We start from the raw sequence: 24692 nt of genomic DNA on the forward strand, positions 1-24692 counted from the left end.
ATCCTTGTTTAACATGGTATCATTATATATCCAATACTTTTAGAATGATTGTAAATCGAAACAAGGAAATGACTTTTCATTCCTAGTTTGATCTCTTTGGAATTGGTGTGCTCGGTATTAAACATGATATAATATTCAATCAAGAATCATCATCCAAAAACTTGCTTATTTTTAAGAATTTGGTATTTCTGTTTGTTTTGTATTTCAAAAAATTGAAAGCAAAATATGAAATTCTGGTCTTCGTTTTCAGTAGACAAAATGATAACGTGTTCCCAAAAGCTCTCGTAACTGTTTTTGCACTCTAGGCAAGATTTTGCATCTGAGAATGACAAATAGCATGAACAAATCCAATAAAAAACCCCTTCCGAGCGAGAGAAGCACCCAAAGAACAAAAGTGATTATAAAGACGAAGGGCGGGGGTGCATTTCTGCGCCGGTTCCCCATCTTCTCCCATTGCTGCAAACCAGGGGTTGTATGGCATCTTAGCAGGAGTTGTACACAAGATATACACACACTTTCAGCTTACTAAAAGGTCGGATGAAAGAATAAATTGTATTCATGAAGGTTGGCCAACAGAAATGTTGTGAGTTGGAGCAGATACTTCTTTGTTTAAAACAAGGTGTCCTGACTCGCCCTTCTTGAAAAGATTTTTAACCACTTCATCCCAGTTAGTCTTTCTGCCAGTGGACGTCGATTTGAATTGTGAGGCTTGGACGCCTTCGGACAGGGAAGGCTCTGTCCTGTTATCCTTCAAGAGTTCTACATCTGGGGTGGTCACAGCATGAGGAATATTTAAACTGACAGCTCTTTCCAATGCATCCCTGTGTTCTTGCTCCACTGTCTGCATCCTTTCCAATTTCTGTACTTTTGGAGGAGTTGTAATGGTTCCAGAATCAATTTCCTTCATTATCTGTGGAAAATCAATACCATTAACCGTCAGTAAACTGTTCAACAAATAAAGAAGTTGAGCCCTGGAATTTAAAGGGCAAGAAAAAAAATCTCTCCCTCTGGTGTTACTTGTTTTGATACAATTACCCTTATCAATCTTAAGGGAAGCAATTTTATGTAAAGAACTACTATAGAATAGCAGTATTTAAATTGGACTGATGAAACAGGGATTAGAAATGTCAATGCCCTGTGGGGTAAGAAGCATATATGCCTGACTTGTGTACATGAGGAGAATGGGGGGGGACGCCTGTCCCCAAGGAGAAAAACGTATCAAAATATCAGATTTGAATAAATCAAGCAGAAACACATTATATGCAGTTAATACAAAGTTGCACGCATAATCCGTGGGCTGGCATGTGTATCTGTAGGGAGGAAGGAAGAAAGACAAAACACATCACCAAATCCAAATGCTTCAAATGCTTGATCCAAATGACCTTCTTTGAATGGGAAAAATGAGGGCATGTACTCAGATAAATGGCTAATTCCAGGTAGAAAAACTTTTGCAGTATGATACTAAAAGGCAAAACTATTTATTTTCTATTGTTCTATAAAACGCTAGTGAAGAGACCAAGCTTTTACTGCTCTAACTTGCTAGATGATTATAAATGAAATGGAACATAAACATACTATCAAAAGGAAAAGACTTACCTGCAAGGCTTTCTCTGATTCCCTTTCTATCCAAATAATTCCATGATCAGATGTGGCATTACATGATAAGACAATGTGTTCAAACCTTCCATCTACAGGAATGGCAGTTCTGACCTCTGGAGGAAACCTCCCACATCTGTGGCAACAAGAATAAGGAAAAATTTTCAGGACATGCACGAGTGTTTTCAGTGAGAATTATACCATCAATGTTCTCAAGGGAGAGAGGAAATTACTATGAATCAAACACCAAATTAAGGAGAATATAGTTATTTTCAAACCCAATTTTAACACAAGGATGGTAAAAGTTTCTCTTTATTAAAAAAAAGGTGCTAGTTAGCTGAATGATTAAACTGCATTCTTATCCTTTTACAATCAATAATTGGGCAACTGAATGGATTATAAGTTAATGAAAGAGCATCTTGATGCAGACCGTCTAATGGTTGGTTTGTGTGATTGTTATTGAGAGAGACAGAATAAGGAGGGTTGAGCAATAATAGAAGATCATAGATTATAAAGGTAAGACCTATTTTAGCAACAAGAGGATGTCAAAAGCAAACTATGGTCTATAAATTTGATCAAAATTGCAAATTATGCATGTGAATGCTTTGCAATAAAAAATTTGCTAGTTTTGTATACTGCTTAGGGCCATGGTAGGCTAATGCATTTTGTTAACAGAGCCGATAAATTGAACATGTTACCTGCAAAATCTTCTCTCTACAATATGATACATTCGTCCAGGGGCATAAAATCTTCTTGAATCTCTAAGCTTTCTACCTTCTGGAATGAAGGTATCTCTCAAACAAACCAAAAGCAACAAGCAGGGCAAGCTGTACAAAGGATCAACACCTCGTTTAAGAGATAATAATAGGAACTCACTCCACTAAGTTTACGAGGATGAGGATTTGTATCCAAAATGAAAGGCACAGATAGCCTCTACAATGACATGGACATAAGAATACCAACCAGAAGATTGACTTAAAGATGTCTTCCAATGGAGTAGCTGTTCTTGGTAAGAAATCATCCTGGATAAGAGCAATATGTTTACATCAAGGTAGTGCCTTTAACACTGAAATAGAGTGATCTAAGTAAATTACAACATTATTACAACGCAGATTCAAAGAATAACATCAAACATCTAGTACTGGCATCCTAATTACTTTCACAAAAATATGGTTGATTATGGCACACACTCAAAGAATGCTGATTTGTTTCATTTTATTTAGCTGGGAGGCAAGGTACTAACTGCACCATTCATCAACTTATTACGTCCTAAATTCTGCCCATCATACAACACGAAACACAGATCAATTAGATTCTGCAGCAACCAGGCATTTAAACTATGAAAGCACCAGTTAAAGTGAAATATCCAACACCTTTTTAAATGACAGTTAACTGCAAAGTCCTACAATTGCCTTAAAAAAAAATTCAAACCCGAAAGATCTTATCAGAAAATTCAACATAAATCAAACTCTTGACCAATCAGCATAGAGAAAAATACACAAGACAGTTAAAACTAGTAGAGCCTTCATTGGCATCACAGATCAAACAAAATCACAGAACCAAATAAATCAATAAATACCAAACAACACAATCCATCGACAAAACTAACCTGCAAGATAACAGAGTGAATAACATCAGCATACTTAACAGCCAAATTAAGAGACATGCACCTTGCCGGAGCCATAGCATAACACCTAATCTTCTCTCTCGGAATCCCACCTAACTTATCTCTATGATTAACCGCTATAACAGTTAACAAAGCCACTACACCAGACCCTAAAGAATGCCCAGCGAAAACCATATCATACTCTTTCCCACTCTCCTCCCACAACCTCTTCAATGTCTCCCCTTCTTCATTCAATAACCAAACAGCAGACTTCATCAACCCATGATGCACAAAACCTCCATCAAACATCTGCATTCCTAATCTATTATCTAACAACGTTTTATAATCACTTTCTTTGTATAAATTCAATCCCCTAACCGCCAAAACAATCTCTTTATTTTCATGGTCTGTGTAAATTACGTAAGGAGGGGCCCGCCCTTGTGTTTGTTCATAAGTTACACGTTTGATAACCCAATCAGGGTTTATTCGGAAACCATGTTGAGGAATGAATTGAGGGTTGTGAAGGTCTGGTTCGTAGACAGCAAGGACTAAACGGCACATACGAGGGATTGGTTCAAACTCTTCTGGTGATGCTAATGTCCAGTTTGCACTGTCATTACCACTAATGTATGTGCAACGTTTCCAAACCCAGCGCGCAAAGCCTAATATAACTACACATTCTACTCCACAACAGAGAGACATCTTTTCCGAATGGTTTTAGGTTTGGAGAGGGATTTGTGAAGTGGGATTTCTACAGATTTGGAAAAGACTGGAGCTTTCAAGAGAAAGGTGTGATCTTGGAACAGGAAAAAAAAAAAAAAAACAGAGATAGAGGTTTTGAAGAGAAAGGAAAGAGCTTTTTGAAGGTAAATAGCTGCAACTTACAGAGACACTCACAGAGAGAGAGAGAGGGAGGGAGGGAGGGAGGGATATTTTGGGGGAAAAGAATATAAACTTGAGAGAGGTAAATAATTGGGTGTGTGCAGAGAGGGAGGGAGGGAGGGAGGGAGAGGGGCTGGTAATTGCTTGGAATTTATGAGAAGATTTTGGAGAGAGAGGGAGGAGGAATGGGGAGGAAAGTGGTGTTTGAGAGGGGAAAGTTTCAAGAAGAAGAGAGAGTGAGAAGGTGGGAAAGGCTTAGAATCATTGGAAAGAATGTTTATCATATAAGCTCGCATGAAAAGGAAGCTCAGTGTTAGCCATTGACGACAGTGAAAACAGTAGGATACCAATTTATAGAGAGAGAAGAGAGTGGAGGAAGGAAGGGATGCTAGAAGGAAGAGGATGGTGGAGTGGGAAGCTCAAGTGGGTGGAGGAGGATGGGTGTGAATTGTGTATTGTCTTTTGTGTTATCTTTTGAAAATTTCATATATTATTTGCTTAAATGCGAAGGATGATGAAATACTGTGAACTGTGAAGATGCTAGGTGCTTGTCTTGAGGCTTTGGCACAACAACAGGAAGGATGTAGAGATTAATTTATTAGATTTTCTATAAAGCTTCATTGCATGTTAGGATAGGTGTAAAAATGGGGAATATAATGCCTTTTGGATACACTTTTGTCATTAAATTGGTGTTTTTTATAGTGTTTTTTAATGGTTGTAATGTGTTATTATTAAAAAAATAAAAATATTATAATATATTTTTAAATAAAAATATTTTAAAAAGCATATCACCATAATTAAGGAAATTTAAGAAAAAGACAGTATATAATGTTTGACCATCTTCTTTGATTAGGTGAGCACATATTCTCTTGATTGTCTCATCGTGTTGATTACTTGATTTTCTCTTCTTTTTTTTTTAATATTAATCTTGATTAAAGTGAGTGATCTGAGATTGTTATTTTGTTCTTGTTGGTATGGGAAGTAAGAGAGATTTTCAAGATGAATTTAATTTTGTAAAATAGTATTAATATTGCTTTCGACTTAGAAGACAAAATTCAAGATTTTAGACCTTATTCTTCTTAATTTGAATGGATTCATGATGTTGATCAAACACAAGAGCCAGTATATATGCTGAGTTGACTTGATGAAATAATATATAGTTTAAACATAAATTCGAGTGATTAATTATCTTCATGAACTAGAAATTAATTCAATAACCAGTAATTAATTCTTCATTGTGTGGACATATATATACTTGACAGGGTTTAAATCCCACAAGAAATCAACAGTAATTAAATGATGGGAAATTCTGTAATCAATTAAATTCTTATATATTTGGTATAAATTAAAACAATATATGTGACAAGCTGACCATGAGAGTTTAATCAAAATCAAGAGCAATGGCCTCGTTTCCTTGTTGGTGAGAACAATGATCTCTTCATTGGATTGACCTATGAGGCTACGAGGAGAGTCTTAAATTATGATTTTTCCTCTTCCCCTCCAAAATTAAATATTAGCCTACCAAAGCCATTCAGCATGCAGATTGTCGATCACAACATTTCTTCGCCCTTGAAGAAGGAATATGCTCCAATTCCAGAAAATTTGGAAAATTCATGCAACTTCCCTTCTAGGGTTTGCCCATGCACATGTTTTTCTTCCAAACCTTATTGACATGCCACACATTCTATCTATGTAGAGCACAATTATTAAATTCGGTTTAGTCTCTACTTAAGACCTAGTTGAACCGCAATTAGTTTAAGTTGGGTAAAAAAAAGAATTGATTTGATTAAATTTAGATAACATGATTAGTCAACTCACAATTCAATCAAAATCTAATTTGATTTTTTAAAAATAAAAATATATTATTTTAATCCGGATTAATACACTCAATCTATAATCTAAGTCTTGAATGGGGTTTAATTACTTTGGTGTAAGGAACAAGAATCTGTCATCATATTGTCCCAAAGTAAAATAACATAGATAGATGCAAAGATATGGAAAAGACAAAAGGCTCAAGATGCCATCCCTTGAAGATTTGCAATTGTCCAGCTGTAACTCTCTCACCGTCTACTGATTTTTTAACCAATATTTTACATGACACATGTGAAATTTAGAACTTGTTTATTTATTTTTATTGTGGTATGTATTTAAAAAATAAATAATTTTTTTATATTTTTAAATTTTTTTGAAATGGGTGTTAAAAATAAATTTAAAAAATATTATTTTAATATATTTCCTAAAAAAAAAACATTTTAGCTACTATAACAATAGTTTATTAGCCCAAAAACAAACAAGCAAATAAAAACAGGAAATGAATGAACAAACAAGAGAAGGTAGAAGAAGGGGGGACAGTTCAACAACTACCGTATCCAAACCGTTAAAAGACACCTATGAATTCATTCCCATTAAAGTTGGGTTTCTTACAATTGAGTTTCTAGAACCCATTGTTGTTTTACAAAAATAACATGTCGACTTGTTAACTATGTGTGTAGTGTAGCCTTGTAGGGCATGTGTGGGTTTGTAAATACATGTAATTCTTTTCGTTTTATATTCATACCTAGTAGATCTGTGTTTTTTCATCAGCTGCCATTTAATTTGTAAGTGGAGAAATCCATTCGAGAATTTAAAACATAAGTTATGATGATGATTATGATGATTCAAGCTTCATAGATTGAAAATTGTTATTCTAGTATATGCATAATTTAAAATTGTTATTGATATATAGTAAAAGTGAATTTCATACTACATATTAAAAAATCATCTCAGCCTAATAGTTTAAGTTATAGGTAAAAGTTCGGGATATGATTTATATTATTTTCTAACATACCCTCTCAAGTGAAAGTTCTTTGATCTTGAAATTTACACAGGTTCACATTACCATGTGCTTAATTTTTATCAAATAAATGTGGATAGTAAAATTCGAATTCGTAATCGCTCGATCATCAAGACTCTGATACTATGTCAAATAATCTATTCAACCCAATAACTTAAATTGTTAGGTGAGGTCTCAAGATATAATTTATATTATTCGTTAACACTACTTTTAACTTAAAAATTTCCCATTATAAATTTGGAATAATACATGGTTTTGTATTTTTTTTTCCTACTAGGGAGTCTCGATCACATCTCTCTTTGGAATTCTATATTTACAACAACGCAAGGCTAAAAAGTTCAGAAAATAATAATTTATGTAGCTAACTTGATGTACAAGAATGAGAACATAAATGGAAAGTAGCAAAGTTTAAGAATAATATTATGTTTAAGTTATTAAATCTAAAAACTAATGATTAAAAACCATATATGAATGTGAGAACGTGCTTGTTTAACACATCATTGGAGATTTAAATAATTTTAAAATATTCCATTCTTTATACTAACAACGAATGTCCCAAGAAACCATAGAGCTTAGCTTTCACATCCAAGGCCAAGGAAGCAGTTGTCAAGGCCAATCTAGCAGGAAAAAAGAGCAACTTTTTCAATAACTATTTTCAACTACTTAAAACAATGGGGCTATTCTAGTTTTGCCCATTTAAGCTGAACATCACCTTGGGTAGACAGTACTCTGAGAATTATTTGACAACTTTTAACCCACAGACACTATTTTGTGAAGATTTGGTCAGCTACTGCTAAGACCAACTCACTCTACTTGACATCCCATTTCAATGTTCTGGTCATAATTTCATTCAAGAGGGCAAAAACGTATTCCCAAGTTTTCTATAAAGTCCACTGTATTTTGCATGAAAAGGGGAGGGAATCATGCCTGTGATGTTTCTGTAAGTGTTTAGTCGAGTAAATCATTGAACAACGCCATTAATGTTACCTAGAGCAAACACCTAACCAAACTAATATTGCTGACAGTAAGACGAGTTGGCCAACTGCTAGAAGAGGCCGCCAACCTCCCAAAACTTGAAAAGTTGCACTCACTAAAATGAGACCCTCTATGCACAGAGTATCACCTATGATTTTGAAATTAATCACCTAATACCTGAAAACTTGAGGAGCTAGGCATGACTAAACATGCAGTGGATATGGCACTGAACTTAGTATAAATCCATGCCAATGATTCTCCACTCCTGAAGCAAGCACAAGCGAGTGAAGATTGGCAGACAATGGCAATACTAGGACTGGCTTTGGCTGCTTTCATTCTTGCAGCAAAGGCAACAACATTGGCATCAGCTGCTTCACTTGTCACATTTATTTTTGGTGACTCATTGACAGAAGTTGGAAACAACAAGTATCTTCAATATTCTCTTGCAAGGTCTGATTATCCGTGGTATGGGATCGATTTTCCTGGTGGAAGGGCAACAGGAAGGTTCACAAATGGGAGGACTATTGGTGATATAATTTGTAATGCTGCTACTAATTATCTTACAAATCAAATGTAAAACTTAGAGTTCCAAGAATTAGTGCTTGTTGGACTAACTTTTTTTTCTTGCTGTTTTTTTGTGGAATTTGAAGCTGCAAAACTTGGAATTCCCTCACCACCACCTTTCCTTTCTTTGTCAAAGAATGATGATGCATTACTTACGGGGGTTAATTATGCATCTGGTGGAGCAGGAATTCTTAATGACACAGGATTATATTTTGTATGTTTGTTTTCTCTGCAGAAGAATCTATTTTGCTTAGAAGTTCTTGACAGCTTGCTCTAAGTGCAACATAACCACACTTGTATAGTATTTAACCCCCTTTTTTTTTGTTTTGTTAATTTTCTGTATTGCAGATTCAGAAATTATCCTTTTACGATCAGATAGAGTGCTTTAAGAAGACTAAGGAATCAATCAGGGCTAAAATAGGAGAAGATGCTGCCAACAAACTTTGCAATGAGGCCATGTACTTCATTGGACTTGGTAGGCATGCTTTGACAATTGAATGTACTGGTGATTCAGCTCCTTTTGCTAGGACAAAAGAGCAGGAATGACGATTTATCTTTGGGGTATCTTTGCAGGCAGTAATGACTATGTCAACAATTATTTGCAGCCCTTTTTAGCAGATGGTCAGCAGTACACACCTGATGAGTTTGTGGAACTCCTGATATCTACACTGGACAAACAGCTTTCTGTAAAGAATACCTTCTCTAACTCTCTTTTCTTAAAATGTCTGCTGTGTTTATGGTAGGTTTTGAAAACAATTCTCTAAGCAATAAGCCATACATCATGAAACTTGATTATGCCAGATGCTATACCAACTGGGTGCCAGAAAGGTTGTCTTTCATGGGCTTGGCCCTCTTGGCTGCATTCCTTCTCAGAGGGTGAAATCAAAGACAGGTCGATGCTTAAAGAGAGTAAATGAGTATGTGTTAGAATTCAACTCCAGAGTTAAGAAGCTGATCGCCACTCTAAACCGACGATTCCCAAATGCAAAACTAACATTTGCAGATGCGTACGGAGATGTTTTGGACTTGATTGATAATCCCACTGCTTATGGCAAGTTCAACCATCTTTTAATCATTTTATCCTACAGATACTTGAACTAGCCCTTTTCCCTGAGCAATTTTTGTTTTATTTTTCAGGCCTCAAGATCTCCAACACTTCATGCTGCAACGTGGATACCACCATAGGTGGTTTATGCTTGCCTAACTCAAAACTATGCAGCAACCGGAAGGACTACGTGTTCTGGGATGCATTCCATCCTTCTGATGCAGCAAATGCAATACTAGCAGAAAAGTTATTTTCCACCCTGTTCTCAGGCCCGCCATCTGTGGCACCAACACCTTCTCATTGATTAATACCTCTGAGAACACCAAAGTTGAATCCATGGAGCTGCGGCAATCCCTGTAAAGCGAACAAGGGCTCACACATCTATCAATATTACGTTTTTTTATGAAGAGACAAACATTATATTCCATACAAATGCTTGTACGAATGATTTCCATTGTGAGAAAATGTACTTCTGAGAACTAATTCCAATTAAAAATTTGTTTGAATATTAATATAATGTATGATATTTTTTATAAAAATATTTTTAAATTAAAAATATATCAATTTTTTTTTATTTTTTATATTAGCATAACAAAATTATATACTGTCTATTTATAAATAAAACCTCAACATACCCAAGAAATAATTTGATGCTTGGAGATGGTTACTTAGTTTTGCAAAATAAAATTTAATATTATTAGTTTATAATAATTAAAGTTGTGAGATCAAATTCAAGACATTGAAAATTGGATTGTGCGGCCAAGACAAAAATATTTGTCCTTTTTTTTTCCAGTATTTATCTTCTCTTCTTCTTCTTGTTTTTTTTTTTTAATTTAGCCCTCCCAGTTTCTTTAATAATAGACTTAATAATTTATTTTGAGTGGCAAAATATAAGAATCTCGCGCAATGTGAGGGAAAAACTCTGGTATTCAGTTGACACTAGTTCGTGAAAAATATGTTCGAATTATGTTAATTTAGAGCATTTAGAAATTTAAGGACCAAATTAGATTCCAAATCAAATATGAGGGGATATAGCTAACAAGTAGTGTAAGTTTGGCTGGCAAATGCAGCGGCATAGTTTTTATATTAAAATTAAATCCATGCACATGAAAATAAATTCCAAAAAAATAAATTCCAAAACTCACATTTCAACATTTACAGTAGTTTATTTTTTAAAGCATTTATTCGTTTAAAAAATATATAAAAAAGTATTTTTTTTATTTTTTAAAATTTATTTTTAATATCTACTACACATCAAATTAATCTCAAAACATAAAATAAAAAAATAATTTTAAAAACTAAAAAATAATATTCAAAAATTCGTTGGTTGAGGAACAAAAAAAACATCACAAGAATCGATTGCTCTCAGTTAAAGGCCAAAGGTGTCCACATGAGAGAACTCAAGAGAAAGGGCAATCCTATCTTTGTTTAAACCAAAGAGAAACTTGTTTGTAATCCTTGACAGAAGCCTTCTTCTTTCCTCTATGGAAGAGAGATCGCAAGACAACCTCCATTCTCATAGAAAAGAGAATCACTAAGCACCCATCAAAGAGAACAAGCAGTATACTTCTTTGGGTTAAACAAAAGGAAATTATTTAGAATCCCCAAATCTCTCAAGTCTCTTTCTTTCAGTGTGGTTAAAGCAAAATCAATCATCATTGAGCAATCTTCAAATATCATACCACAAAAATGATAAAATCAATCAAATTAAACAAAAGGGTATTTGATATAAAAAAAAAAAAAGATCTTCAATGCCCAAGTCTCCATCTTTCCCTCATTAGACAGCAAAAAGCATAAAAACAACGAAAGTAAATAAAAGGGTACTGGGAAATGTGGTGAAAAACAGAACCATTAAACCCAAAAACCTCTAACTTCTCAATCTTTCACATATTGTGTAAGAAAAATGGTAAAAAATCATATTAAGAAAAAGGGTAGGCAGGGGATTCAAAAATAAAAAGCGGGACTCGCGAGAAAAAGCCAGGATTCATACGAGGATTTTGAGATCTGCTTGTCCAATAAGTACCATTTGGCATTCTATGAGATATAATGTGAGTTAAATCACATAGAATCATAGTTAAGATGCTTTAGTAAATTGAAAATGAACAAAGAGCTTAGAGAGATTAGACAAAGGATAGAGGAAAAAAGATTATATTTACGCTTGCAGGGAAAGATGAGGAATTAGGATTTCGGTGGCTGCGGAGAGATTACAGTGTATTTATAGTGAAAGCAATTAGGGATTAGTCTTCTACCGAACGCACCGTTTTTCTTTTTTATTCATTAAGGGTGTTTTTGACAGTGTATTCATGCTTTTTAAAGTAATTTTTATTTATAAATATATTAAAATCATATTTATTTTTATTTTTAAAAAATTATTTTTAATATTTGAAAAAAATCATATTTGTTCTTTTTCCAGTGAAGTTAAATTATCTCAAGCACACAATTAATCATAAAAGGGTAAATTACTCATTCATAATTTTACTGATAATGAAGTTTTCATTATATGCTAATTTTTTAACGGTATTTTCTAAACTAATATTAAATACTTGATAAAGGAGAATATTTGTAATTAAATTTTCACCTTTCCTTTGGTTTGATTTTTTTTTTAAAATTCAAATTTTCTTTTTTTTCTTTGTTTTTCAAACAATGATTTTATCAATCAATGGTGGTCGACATGTATAAAGGCACTAAGAATGAATATTTTGATTTTAATTTTTATTTGAAATATATCAAAATTAATTTTTTAAATTAAAAATAAAAATTAAATTGAAACCAATTAATTTTAGTTCGGTTTGGTTAATTAAAATAAAAAACTTGAAAAAACCAAATCAGCGCAGGCCATCATTTTTGTCTCCAACAAACCAAAGAAACACAAACCCATCATCTTCCAAAAGACCAGCCAAGGATTTCGAACAGCTGTTGACGGTCAGGGGTTTGGAACCTTCTCTTGTCTCAGGTTGATAAATCTTCTCAATTGAAAGATCCCGGATAATATACACATTTTAATTGAACATAACATCTAGTGCCAAAGTCACTAAATCCATTTTATTTTGGGAACATCAGATCTAGTGCCAAAGTCACTAGATGGGAAGTCTTTAGTGTCTGATTCAAGACTGCCTTGGGAAGCCGATCAGTGAATGCCGAGTCCATGGCGAATGGTGTTTATGCGAATGGTGTTTATACCCGCAAAGTGAAAGTGAAAGAATTGGAGACATTTGTGGCTAGGTGGCATAGAAGATCAGTTTGATATTGGGATTCATTGATTCTCTGATTCACAAATCCTTGCCAAATTGTCCATGCATCTAATTTCCCACAAGTCGAAGCTTAAGTTGGGAGATCCAATCTCGAATGGAGGTTTTCGGGTCTGGGACTTTCCCTTCTGACAAGAAAAGTTTGGAGTTGCAGATCAATTAACTACATTCTGCCATATCAACTAGAATTTCCACCGAAAACAGGTTTGCTAACAAGAGCTGGTGGTTAATTATACTCGGAAGGATATCACATCTTTGCATTATAAAGGATAATAATCCAGTTGATGCCAAACTAAATTCTGTTCTCTTCTCCGGTTTCTTTTGTACAAAAATTCAATGCCCCAATTCCCCTACGCCTAAACCTCCTCCAAGAGAAAGGAAAACACTTCCACCTAGTAGAACAAACACTTCCACCTAGTAGAATAAACTGTCACAAAATTTTTAGGGTTGCAAAAGATTTCAGCACATACCAGTTTACAAGAAAACTATGCTACAGATGAGAACTCTGAGAAGCAAGAAGCTCATAGAACCGAGGTTATACAGATTTTGGGCAGGAGGAGCTGAGCTCGTGGAATTCATTGATGGGGCTGTAATGTTTCCAAAACCGTTTATCTTGCCGGTGCTGCAAGCAAGGATTAATTAAACATATTAGAAATAAGGGCTTTTCATCATAGAAACTGACTTACAAGCATCGCTAATTGATTATCTCATGCTTGTAAACGAAGAAAAAGGGTATTCAAATGTTAGTGACTGAAACAAAGGCAGGACTGGTTATTTAGCATACCTTCCTGGGAATAAACAGGTACCATGACCTGCCATTGAATCAAATAGTGCATTAGAACTTCAGAAATGGTTTTTTCGTGCCGTGTGACACAGCCAATAAATAAAATAGAAACAGAAACAAACACACATAAAAGAACAAATGTTGAATATTAAAGGAAGCAGAATCTTACTCGGGTTTGTAGTGGTGATAGCAGCCACGCCATTGAAGTCACATGTCCCAGGAGCCTTCCCCATCCGACTATAGTAACTGTTAAATGCGTAAGTTGCATGTGCAATCACATTGTCTGGTTCGTAACATGGCTCACCCTGCAATATAGCACTGCAATTAACCTTGCCAGGTCCACAAGCCCAATCCAAAGCAGCTTGCAGCATCTTTGGATCAGCGCCTTCCTTTGCAGTGCAGTAAGTTTGGTTCGTAGTGTCATTAGCTAGCACTAAGCCAGCCCCAGTCAGATGCAATATGTAAATAGGCTCCCCATTTGCGTTAAACAATCCCCAGTTCTTCTCTGAGACTGGCCCGGGTTTCAAATCTTCATTATACAGCTCATAAATGTATGTACTAACAGCAATTCCAGGGTGATTGGGGGTTCCAGTTTTGTTCAGCACATGCCTAATCAAATTACTGTTGTAAGTGTTGGCATTATCTAGAGTTGCATCCGGCTCATTAGTATCACCTTTAGATGGCCAGCCAGATTCAGTTACCATGACAGGGATGTTAGTGAAGTTCAGAAAATTCATGGCGAAGTATGCAGCATCAACCATGGCATCAAAGACATTAGAATAGTGAACAAGTGTGTTAGCATCAACAGCTTCCTTGGTTGGAGCAAGAGGCTTCATGAGTGCATAATCTAATGGAATCACACCATTTGATTGCATATAGTCATAGTAAGGGTATATATTGAGCATCAAGTGTGACCCTGTAGACTGCAAGAAATTGAGCATGGGAATCAAAACAGGATTCCATGAGCGGTTAAAGAAGGCTTGGGATGGTGGGAAGGAATCGAGGATAATAGATGAAGAAAGGGGTGTTGAAACTTTGATTTGGCGATCTAGATTGGATGCAACAAGGGCTGATTGAATGTACTTCATGGCATTGACAAGGACTGGCGCTGCATTGGGTATGGTGGTGAAAACCTCAGAACCTACACAAATGGCTGTGATGTTTGTAGCTGGGTAATGAGCTACAATATTATGCGAAACCCAATTAGCAGCAGTTGAATTCGACTGACCAATTCCTAGAAGCTGGTCATTGGGAACAGAGACCATGACCTGAATGCCTGTATTTGCAAGTGCAACTAGCATGCCACGGTCAGCATCATAGAGCCGGACATGCCAGATTTGCTGAGCCTTGAGGAGGGCTACTACTTGAGTTGGGTGAGGCATGTCAGAAAGGTCTGTTCCTATGTTAACACCAATGAATGCTTCTGCAATAAACACAAAGCAAACATTGTAATATTGCATCTGTGTCAGAAATGTATCACCAACATGTGGAAAAATGCCATTATGCAAATGCAAGTGCCACTTGAGGGAATAACCGTGCAATAAAAGTTCACAAACCACTAGTTCAGATGATTCAGTAAAGAAAACACAAGCTATCGAGAAGGGGACAGATAAAATACAATTCAATTAACTACCCCGTGCTTAGCTTTTTTCCAAGGAAAGAGGATCATGATCACCTAAGACACGCGAGAACAACGAGTCCATTGTCGCCTATAAGGGCAGCAGCTTCCTCTAACCAGGAAGGAAAGGCATCTCGTGAAGAGCATTCTTTTGATTTGGAGGGTCTGAAGTTGGATCAACTCATAATAGGAGATATTTCCTAACCATGCCAAGTCAGCTAACTCTTCAATCTCAGTATGGGTGAACAAATATACAACTACTTGATTTAAGGTATGCCACAAATTTCATTAGAATAAGAGAAAAATAAAAGAAAAACTTCTAAAGATGGGCCCAGAACAAAGTTAGATTGACAACATATAAATTAAAATGCACCTTGTGATTTGGCCATTTTGAACTTTTAGTGATAGTTGTTCGTTACTTCATGCTCAAGTGAATTTTTTTTTTCTCAATAAGTAATGTCCTTTAATTCTGTTCGCAACATGAACATGGCAAAACCTTTTCCCTTGTGGTGTTAGAAAGACGTTGAAAATTGCATCGCACCAACTGTTGTTCGTTTCTTGATGCTCAAGTGGATTGTGTTTTTCTCAATCAGTAATGTCCTTTAACTCTGTTTTCAACATGAACATGGCAATCCCTTTTTCCTTGTGTTGGTAGAAAGACATTGAAAATTGTATCCTTATCACTAAGAGGAAACAGTATAAAGACAATAGTTGGCGCTTTTTAGGATCACCAATTTTTCCTCGACCTTATAGAAATATATGTAGTGCCCAGACATAATCATACCCTATCAGACGACCCTATTAGACAATGTTCAAGGAGCAAAACACAAGTCACTCAAGTATAATACTAAACTTCTATAACTGAAATGAAGTGATCAAATACTGGGGTATCATCAGTTTCCTCGTATTTTTCCTCTATGACAAGCATGATGCTATGAACCTCTAAACTACACATAATATAAAGTCTGAAAAAAAGGCTAGGGTGACTTTGTTGAAAAGCTCGTAGTGCTAAGGAAGAACACATCAAAACCAAGACAGATTCACCAAAACTGTGTCTTTTTATAATTATGTGGTCTGATCCTACACGAGGACCTTGCAACTTCAAGTAACCTCAGTAGCAATCTTAAATGGTTTTTTATAATGAAGTAAGGTCCTACTTTATTAGAGTAATGGAATGGTGTCCTGCCTATGTTTATTTAAAATGTCCATGCAAGTGAATGGCTTCCCTCCTAATTTGTGAGATGAGACTTTAGCAGTGAACCATGAAGCGGCTCAAGGGAGAAAACTTAGTTTTCCTTCCATAAATCGGGCTGAAAATCAGATGGTCTTTCAAGCTTAAGACTTTGTAAAATTTCATGTTTTTACTTGAATTACCTCCATTAGCTGCCACCTCTTCACTAGTCTCACTTTTTTTTTTGTCGAGCATAAGTTGTCTCTCTTTATTCTTGTGTTATGCAAACAAAGTAAGAACTGGCTTCTCAAAAGACTAGTTCCTTGATCAGCCATGTCCTAATAAATTATTGGTTGGATGGTCCTATGGACAATTTAGATGGCTCAACTCATAAGTTTGTGACAAATTAACTTTCACGGACCAGCTATGAATAGCACACCCTAACCAAGTGTTTTGCTTCAGTAATTTTATGGTGCTAAGCTATAACTAGTGACCAGTTACAGCATGGGCCCACCTACCACCTAGTTTTGCTGGCAAGAGTTCAGCTCTTGCTAACAAAAGTAATGTTGACAAGAATGGTGGGTGAACTCACACTTTAACTAGTGGAATATACACCAATCAAAACTTAAGTACGATAGTAGGCAATACTCTCTCCAACTCGAATGTGAGAAACTCAACACCACGAGAGACTATTGTATAGGACTGCCTCAAGAACATCATGATTTACCCAATTTACTCTGTTGAATCAGACTAAATTGTGGAAACATGATGCCCGACAAAGATAATTTGTTGAATCAAATTAATTGAACTAACCATGTGGTCCTTAAAATCATAGTAGGCAATACTATCTCCAAACGAAACCATCATAAAACCGGTGCATAATAACTTATTTGAAATGATTAAGGTGACAAAAATCTACAACTTGTTAACATTGACACTCAAAGGCTCCGAGGCATCCTCATTTCTAGCATGGTTTGTTAAATTAGCCCATTGTCCATAATTTTCTCTTAGACCCTCAAGAGAAGAAGAGAGAAAATGAGAACGAAAGCAATGTGCTAGGATAATGCATCTATTTTTAAGCTAACTCCGCTATCTTCTTATTCTCAATGGGATTTGAAGCCATACCATTTGCAAAAACACTTATAGATATTTAAAAACCACAGTAAACCTTAATTGTCTTGGTAATTACTTAAATACAGGAAGAAACTACACAGTAGACAACACCCCAAGAAAGAATCATTTGTAGGTATTTGAACTTTTGTTTTGCTTGCATTGCTTCATTCAAAAGGTTTGATATCTAATTTTGCACAAAACCTTCTAATTATTTGACCCTGCTAGTTTGATCCATTGCTACCTAGTTTTTGATCTCATGGTCTAATACTTACCTTCATTACTAGCGTGTTTAGTAAAAAAAAGCGGATAATTTTCAGGCAATAAAAAACGTCCAACATATAATGATCTCTTGAAGGCCCATATGTCGTTGTAGTGGAGATGCTTCCCACCACACGGACAAACAGGTATACAGCATAGGAATGGGATTGGTTCTTTTCTTTTTGAGTTCTTTTATACTTGCTGTGACAAGAAAGAGAACTGGAGTGCTATATATAAATTGATACACACACGCGCACACATATCATGTTGATGCTATCAATGTAATGGTTTAATAGGCCAAAAAGAAAAGAAAAACAAACATAAATTTATTTACAAATGCATGCACAAATCCTTGGTAGAGTGATGGGGATGGACTATTGCAATTTAAAAGGCTAGAATGAAGCATAGGTGACAGAGTAAGGATACTTGCAAATGGATAAAGGGATAAAACAAACAAAATAAAAAAGAAAGTAGCATTGATGGTTCCCAACCATGCCGGGCCCAGGTTTCGAGTCCTAGAAGAGGGGCTTTAATTCTCTAAACTTTGACCGTTTGCACTACCCAAGGCAGAACCATATCCCTTTACGAAGGAACAAGAGGGTAAAAAAATGAAATAAACTATGAGCTGTAGGACAATATAGTAGCCTGTTAGAAACTAGGAGGTTACAAAATTCCCTTTCCTATTTATTCAATCGTGAAGAAGGAAGTGGGCATTTAAGGGATTTGCATAAAGTGAGGGCCAAGTTTTCAACAAGGTCATGTTCAGATACAGTAGCCAGGAGGACCCAGAGGAAAACAAAATCTAGAACCAGCTGGCCTTCACGATAGACAAACATTTCTCACAGAATGTTAAAAGAACAGAAATGAAACCTTTTCTTCCCTTCACGCTTCAGTTACAGAACATTCAGCATAGATTGAGGGACATTAAATTAAAGCCCCCAGGTCCCAACTTCCCCTCTGTCATTCCTTTATGTCCTAATTTAATATCTAACCAGCTAAACCTCACACACAAGCAAGCACAGATGCACAAAAACAGACACTGCCTACAATCTTGACAGCTTTTTTTCACAAAACCACTAAACGTTCTGCTTTACCTTCAGCTGCTACACAAAATTTTACTTCAAGATCAAATCATTTCAAAGCTTTTAATGCAGGGAAGAACAGGTAGACAATCTGATACCATTAGAGAATCCATAATATAGAAGCCGTTGAAAAAAAAGGGGAGAGAGTGAAAGCAAAACAAGAAGTGGAAGACATAAAAAAAGAATGCAGGAAATCCTTACCATCATCAGCAGCAACAAAAGAAACTTCCGCTACTAAGACCAGAAGTGTAAGAACAAACAGAGACTCCATCTTCCAGAACATTATCTATAGAAACTAAAATTTGAGACCCCAGGAAAGTGTAGAGAGAAAGAGAGTGAGTGTGAAAATGGTGCTAACAAGGAAGACTAATGAAAGGAAGTGGGTCGAAAAACAAGAAAATAAGGAAAGTAGAGAGAGAAGGTCAGAGAATGAACGGTGAAGATATCATCTGCAACTGTTTACACTTTACACAGTGGACAAACAAAGCAGTGTTAAGTGTAACGCAAAAGACGTTGTTGTGTAATAAGAACCCCAAAGCCTGGGCAAACTTTAGTTGTTTGGTCTTGTTCTGTTTCGCTGTTGGTAAAATTGCTAGAAACCATTTTATCTGATCCCTCTGTTGTTATATAATTGATGAAATGACCCTTTTACTTTAAATTTGATCAAATCAACTTTCTTTGTTTTTGTAATCCTACACAATTACACATAACATTTATCTGCCTATTTTATAGGTGAAATTAGAAAGATTTTACACTTATTTTGGCTTTACAACTCAATGCAAAGACCAACTAATTAAAGAAATCTACAATCATTTCAATTGAATTATTATTTGTATTTTTTAACCTCACAAATAAAATCAAGCTTTCGTAAAAATAAACGATGTTGTTTTAAAAATTATTTTAAAACAAAAAAACAAATTAGGTGTTGTTTAGGTTTTGAATAGCTCGAAGTTGCGGAATAAATTGAATATGATATATTTAACTTCCATGTAATTTAATATAAAATTTGACTCAAATCATGTTATAAATCGAAGATTTACTAGATCGATAGATTTAATAACACCAGATTGGGAAGCTTTTAAATACATCTATGATGAGTTAACAAGTCAGGACTAGTGTAGGGAAACTCGTAAAATTTTTGGATAAAGGGGTTAAGGTCATCTTCTTTACTTGATTGTAAGAGGCGTAAAAGTGAGAATCGAGGATGTTGAGCCCCGTAAATTTTGTTACCGTTAGGAGTTTCTTCCTATAAATCAGAGGTCTTTTTTTTTTATTTTAAATTTAACCTGTGTGTCCGAGCTAGTTTACGCGCACCTTGACTAATCTCACGGGCTCTGAAGTTAACGACCATGTAAGCCTCTACCAGTAGCCATCATATAAGCAACTACAAGGTTCGAACCTGAAACTATAGAGAAAATAAATTTCTTGATCCAAAGTTTTTATGACTGTTTACCACCTCTAGATGGTTAAATCAGATGTCGTTTTACACTTTGGTTGGATGTGATGGTATTTGGGACCAAGTGTCTTGAATGCTGTGAAATTTGATGCTGTCATTTCTGTGTTGGTGACTAGGATAGGCAACGTGGGACCTAATTTTTTACAAGCAAACAAACAAGATTTCTTTGGAGGGATACCCAACGGTCCATTTTGTTGTCTTTTCTAATTATTAAAATGTTCCCTTTTTTTTTATTTGGATTCCTTGCTTTTTCTGTTAATAATTGGGAATATCATTCCGAGTTGTCAAGCTTTTTGTTAAAGAAAAGGAGATAGAATTAGCATTTCAAGAATTCTTTAAACTCAAGCATTTTAAGAACAATGATACTGATCTAACTAATAGATTCTTTCCCAAATTGGTTTGTAAAGGTTTTGAATCATTAGATTGATAATTTCTGTTAAACTAACCCATGCAAAAAATAAAAAAATAAAAGATTATCACATCACAAAAAATATTTAGCGAAATAACAGAACACCACAACACATAAGATAAAACTATATTATTGAGATATGAATATCCAAATATATTTATGAAGGTTGCGATGAGCCCATAACCTTCACAATTTTTTTATATGTTTTTAATAAGTTATGTTATTGGAAAATAAATAGAAAAATACATGTTTTGCGCAGCTTTAATGCAGATTCAATATTTCTTAGACCATTTCAAACACTTGTTAAAATTAATATCGCAAGAGAGAATTGTCTTCCAGGTGCTATTAGAGATACTACTTTAAGAGCGCTAGAACATATAAAGTCAATATCTTTGCTAAAGAATACAAATTAGCATGGCTAACATGAAAAAAAAAAACTGCAAAATAAACTTCATCTTGAATATTAGAGGAAACGTTAAGCTCTTTTAGAGAATGCATGAATTTTTTAGAAAAGGGTGCGAGATTCGTCAATAAAGCCTGATGAATAAGTAATCTTGTTAGAATTATCTGACTTATCACTCCAATTCGTAAAGGAAGACATCATGTATCATATGTAATCACGAAACTAGAAATCCACCAATCTTAAAGAGTAATCACATGATCGCTATTAACAGTCTCACATCCCTCATGGAAGATAATAAATAGATACTTGCAGCTCTAAAAAAAAACCCTTCATTCTTATCAACTTCATTAAGTTCGTTAGTAGAAGAAACAACTTCATCATAAAAGGAGTCAAGAATAGAAGGGTCACTAGAAGCTTTTAATTTCCATAATGAGATAGTAAAGGATTCAATGGTTATTGGAAGATTATATAACATTCATCTTCAGTGATGTATAAAAAGAACTGTGAAAACAACACTTCAAATATGTATCTTCTCTAGGGTCGATTCATAATGCTTTAAAATATTCTCTGTCTATTTCCGATATTTTAGAGTGTACTCAGGTGTATAAAATATTAGAAAATAATTCTTGCAAGTAGCATTATCAACACATTTGCAGTTAGTCTAATGGCAACAAATCAACAAAAATAAAAAAGAATCAGAGTTATAAAACTTGTTGATGTGAACTATTATAGTTATAAAGTTCACAAAATATCTCCATTGATCAAGAGGTCAAATGTGTGATGCCTTTGAAAAATCACTACTTAATAAATGAATTAATTGTGGGTTAATGCAAACCCGTATAATGATACTCGTTTTCAATTGCAAAACCTGATTGAAAACATCATTTTATTTTTATCAGTATTTACTGAATCTTAGATATTCAAATTTATGTTTACATAGAGACATATAAACTAACATGAAAAATATTAATGCATCTGAAAAACATAAGATTAGGTGCAAGATAAAAAAAAAAAAAACAATCTTTAGTTTCTCTAAATGAAACAATTGAAGTTTTCTTTTTCCCCTAACACACTGCTTTGGAAGTTTATCCTGTTTACAACTTGAATTTCGTATGTTCTAATTTTATATCAACACTTTTTTTTTTAATTTTGTAGTTTTGATCTCCAAACTAAAATACCAAGTTAAATTCAGTTTTTTTTCAAAATTATTAATTCGTGTGATTGGCTGTTGGGCATTATGAGTTACTCCCGGTTAAAATTATTTTTTTCAAAATACTTTTGATGTAAAAAATCATTAAACCAGTGTTATTTTAGATTCTTTTGGATGATTTTGACATTTATAAAATGTTTATTTAATTCTTAAAAATGAAATTTCAAATAAATTTAGGAAGCAGTCCAATCATAATCCGAAACCGTCCCGACATCTCTTGCATAAGAGATTAACCACATAAAATGAATTTGTCTAATTGTCTTGGACTCGCTCGAATCAGGGCCCCCAGTGAGTTGATCTCTTGTCATCTTTCTTCCATCCATGGCACTCTGCCATTGCCAGGTCCCAGAGGGCTCTAGTGGACTGTAAAACTACAGGCAGACACCAGATAGGATTGAAGCAGTTTTGGGTTGACAACTGGAAATTGATGATTGGTTCGCTTTGATCATCTTATGGGAGATTCAGAACAGAGTATGATTTTTAGGCTCTACATGATTATATCCTCTCGGCCAAACCAGTTCTAGGAGTTAAATGATGAACAATTGCTAGTGCTTTGATGGACCTCGGGTTGGGTAGCTTGAACATCATCATCATCATCATGAATGATGAACAATTGCTATTTAGATTTTTTTTTTAAAAAAAATAACATAAAAGTTTTGATAAAATAATATAGTTTTAAAAAATAATACAATTTAAACATAATCATATTTTTTAATATTGGTTTGGTACATGACCACTATTGAAAATAATTATTGTTTTAAAATTCATATCCTATACAAACTAATTAACATACATAAAAATCAATCAAATTATTTATGAAAATTCAAGAGAAAGAAATAATAAGTTACAAGGAACATACTGGAACTTGATTTTTAACCCACTCAATATTATTAAAAAAATCTCGATAAGACAATTCTAATAATAAATTAAAATATCACTAAACAACATCGTAATTAACATTATTCATAACATCATTACTACTTCAAGTATAATAGAAATATTTAAAAATGGAATTTTTTTGTTCAACTATAAGTGATATCCTCCAGCCAGCTTATACGTCAACTTAATAAATTTTCATGGATACTTACCTCAAGTTCTGAACAAAAAGATTAAGAAAACAAGTATACACCTAGTGGGCTGGGGAGATGGTGACATTAGAGACTTTGCACAGATCATTAGCATTTCACAAGGCCCAGCCGTTGTCTTTGAGCCTCAGTTGGCTAGTGGGCTTGTTGCATTTAGCCTTACTTCTAATGGCTGCCTAGTCGAGCCTTCATCGGATAATTATAGTGGCTGTCCCGGACTTCACCGGCCCAATTACAGGCCGGTGGAAGATGGAAAAGTTGTGATGACGGCAGGAGCACAGCACAAATTCTTCCATTGCAAAAATTGATGTAAATGCTTCCAGCACTTTGAAAATACCATATTGTGAAATTGATGCTAACACCCACCGAGCACTCTTGCTTGGGAGGAAGAATCGCATTTCTCACTACTTAATTGCTACGCTCATTAATTGGTTTAATCTTTCCTTCCATGGTGTTTTTAATTAGCTCAATGATTGTTGATAAGGGATAACTAATTAAGCTTTTTGTTTGTTTAATCACGATCACTAATTCTTCGGCAAGAGGCCCACAACCTCCATTAGTGGAAGCATATATAGATATATAATTGCTAAGTTAACGTTTAGTTGCCGTTTCGGAATAGAGAAGATAAAACAGCTGGAATAAAAAGAACATGTTTTGTTTATACGTCTTGTATTACAGGATGATAATTCACTAAAAAGCTGTCTTATAAATAAATTTATGTATTTTTTGTATTTTGTTTTTACCACGAAACATTATTCAAGAACACAACAAAAAAAATTCCCTTTTATTACAAAGAATTTCTATCATAATTATTAGCCTCCATCACCTGTGTTTTGCTTTATTGTTCCCAAGACCCCCCCAGCCAGCAGCCATGGCTCCTAAGCTTGAAATATAAAGTAGAATCACAATCATCTCTCGCCATGCACACGTTAGAATGACATCAATTCTAGAAAAATAAGAATAATGCTAGTATTTAATTAAGATTCAAAATCCAGGGCAAGTCATATCCTCGACCCACGGTGCCATTCTTCTGTCTCTAGAAGTAGCAATATTTGCCAAAATTGTTGATAAGTAGACTTGGAAAGTGGATGGTATTAGCTGTTTGAGTTGAGAAAACAAGCGAAGACTGAGAGACTTTGTTTAACAACAGTTTAAAGTTATGAATGTGCCAAAAAACTCTACTGTCCTTCGCTGTCGAAGTCCAAACAAAGTTGCAAAAATAGAGTCTTGAGAGTTGAGAGAGACATAGTGAGTAACCCCACCACGCCATGCGACCTACAATAAAGATGCAGATGCATGCAGCGGCCTAGGGGTTGAAAGACGCGGTTTTCGGATGTGAAAGGAAAAAGATTCC

General features: G+C 34.8%; 3 protein-coding genes across 3 annotated transcripts; 1 reads left to right on the forward strand and 2 right to left on the reverse strand.

Annotated features, from left to right (window-relative positions):
* Positions 1-226: 226 nt before the first annotated feature.
* LOC18106635 (uncharacterized) lies at positions 227-4766 on the reverse strand. The gene is made up of 5 exons (XM_006372506.3): positions 3206-4766; positions 2560-2618; positions 2295-2423; positions 1597-1732; positions 227-910 (listed from the first exon to the last, which is right to left on the reverse strand). Exons 1-5 carry the CDS (start codon positions 3902-3904, stop codon positions 557-559), a joined length of 1377 nt encoding a protein of 458 aa, XP_006372568.1. The 5' UTR covers positions 3905-4766; the 3' UTR covers positions 227-556.
* Positions 4767-7795: 3029 nt separating this feature from the next.
* LOC18106634 (GDSL esterase/lipase At5g37690) lies at positions 7796-10057 on the forward strand. Its single transcript, XM_006372505.3, has 6 exons — positions 7796-8431; positions 8543-8670; positions 8805-8931; positions 9030-9142; positions 9258-9507; positions 9594-10057. The coding sequence occupies exons 1-6, from the start codon at positions 8194-8196 to the stop codon at positions 9803-9805; spliced, it is 1068 nt and encodes a 355-aa protein (XP_006372567.1). The 5' UTR covers positions 7796-8193; the 3' UTR covers positions 9806-10057.
* A 2922-nt stretch (positions 10058-12979) lies between these two features.
* LOC18106633 (glucan endo-1,3-beta-glucosidase 2) lies at positions 12980-19264 on the reverse strand. The gene is made up of 4 exons (XM_024589467.2): positions 18977-19264; positions 13703-14956; positions 13534-13561; positions 12980-13371 (listed from the first exon to the last, which is right to left on the reverse strand). The coding sequence occupies exons 1-4, from the start codon at positions 19056-19058 to the stop codon at positions 13224-13226; spliced, it is 1512 nt and encodes a 503-aa protein (XP_024445235.1). The 5' UTR covers positions 19059-19264; the 3' UTR covers positions 12980-13223.
* Between the last annotated feature and the right edge of the window lie 5428 nt (positions 19265-24692).

This window comes from Populus trichocarpa, chromosome 17 (genome assembly GCF_000002775.5).
Source record: "Populus trichocarpa isolate Nisqually-1 chromosome 17, P.trichocarpa_v4.1, whole genome shotgun sequence".
In the NCBI taxonomy this organism is placed as follows: Eukaryota; Viridiplantae; Streptophyta; class Magnoliopsida; order Malpighiales; family Salicaceae; genus Populus; species Populus trichocarpa.

Coding starts and splice junctions, on each gene's coding strand:
- LOC18106635 (XM_006372506.3), bottom strand. CDS start 3,904: ATGTCTCTCTGTTGTGGAGTAGAATGTGTAGTTATATTAGGCTTTGCG. Junction 2,619..3,205: donor TTCACTCTGTTATCTTGCAG/GTTAGTTTTGTC, acceptor GCTCTTATCCAG/GATGATTTCTTACCAAGAAC. Junction 911..1,596: donor AATCAGAGAAAGCCTTGCAG/GTAAGTCTTTTC, acceptor GATTTTCCACAG/ATAATGAAGGAAATTGATTC.
- LOC18106634 (XM_006372505.3), top strand. CDS start 8,194: ATGGCAATACTAGGACTGGCTTTGGCTGCTTTCATTCTTGCAGCAAAG. Junction 8,932..9,029: donor CATGTACTTCATTGGACTTG/GTAGGCATGCTT, acceptor GTATCTTTGCAG/GCAGTAATGACTATGTCAAC. Junction 9,508..9,593: donor TGATAATCCCACTGCTTATG/GCAAGTTCAACC, acceptor TTTATTTTTCAG/GCCTCAAGATCTCCAACACT.
- LOC18106633 (XM_024589467.2), bottom strand. CDS start 19,058: ATGTTCTGGAAGATGGAGTCTCTGTTTGTTCTTACACTTCTGGTCTTA. Junction 14,957..18,976: donor TTTTGTTGCTGCTGATGATG/GTAAGGATTTCC, acceptor TGTTTATTGCAG/AAGCATTCATTGGTGTTAAC. Junction 13,562..13,702: donor TATCACCACTACAAACCCGA/GTAAGATTCTGC, acceptor ATTCAATGGCAG/GTCATGGTACCTGTTTATTC.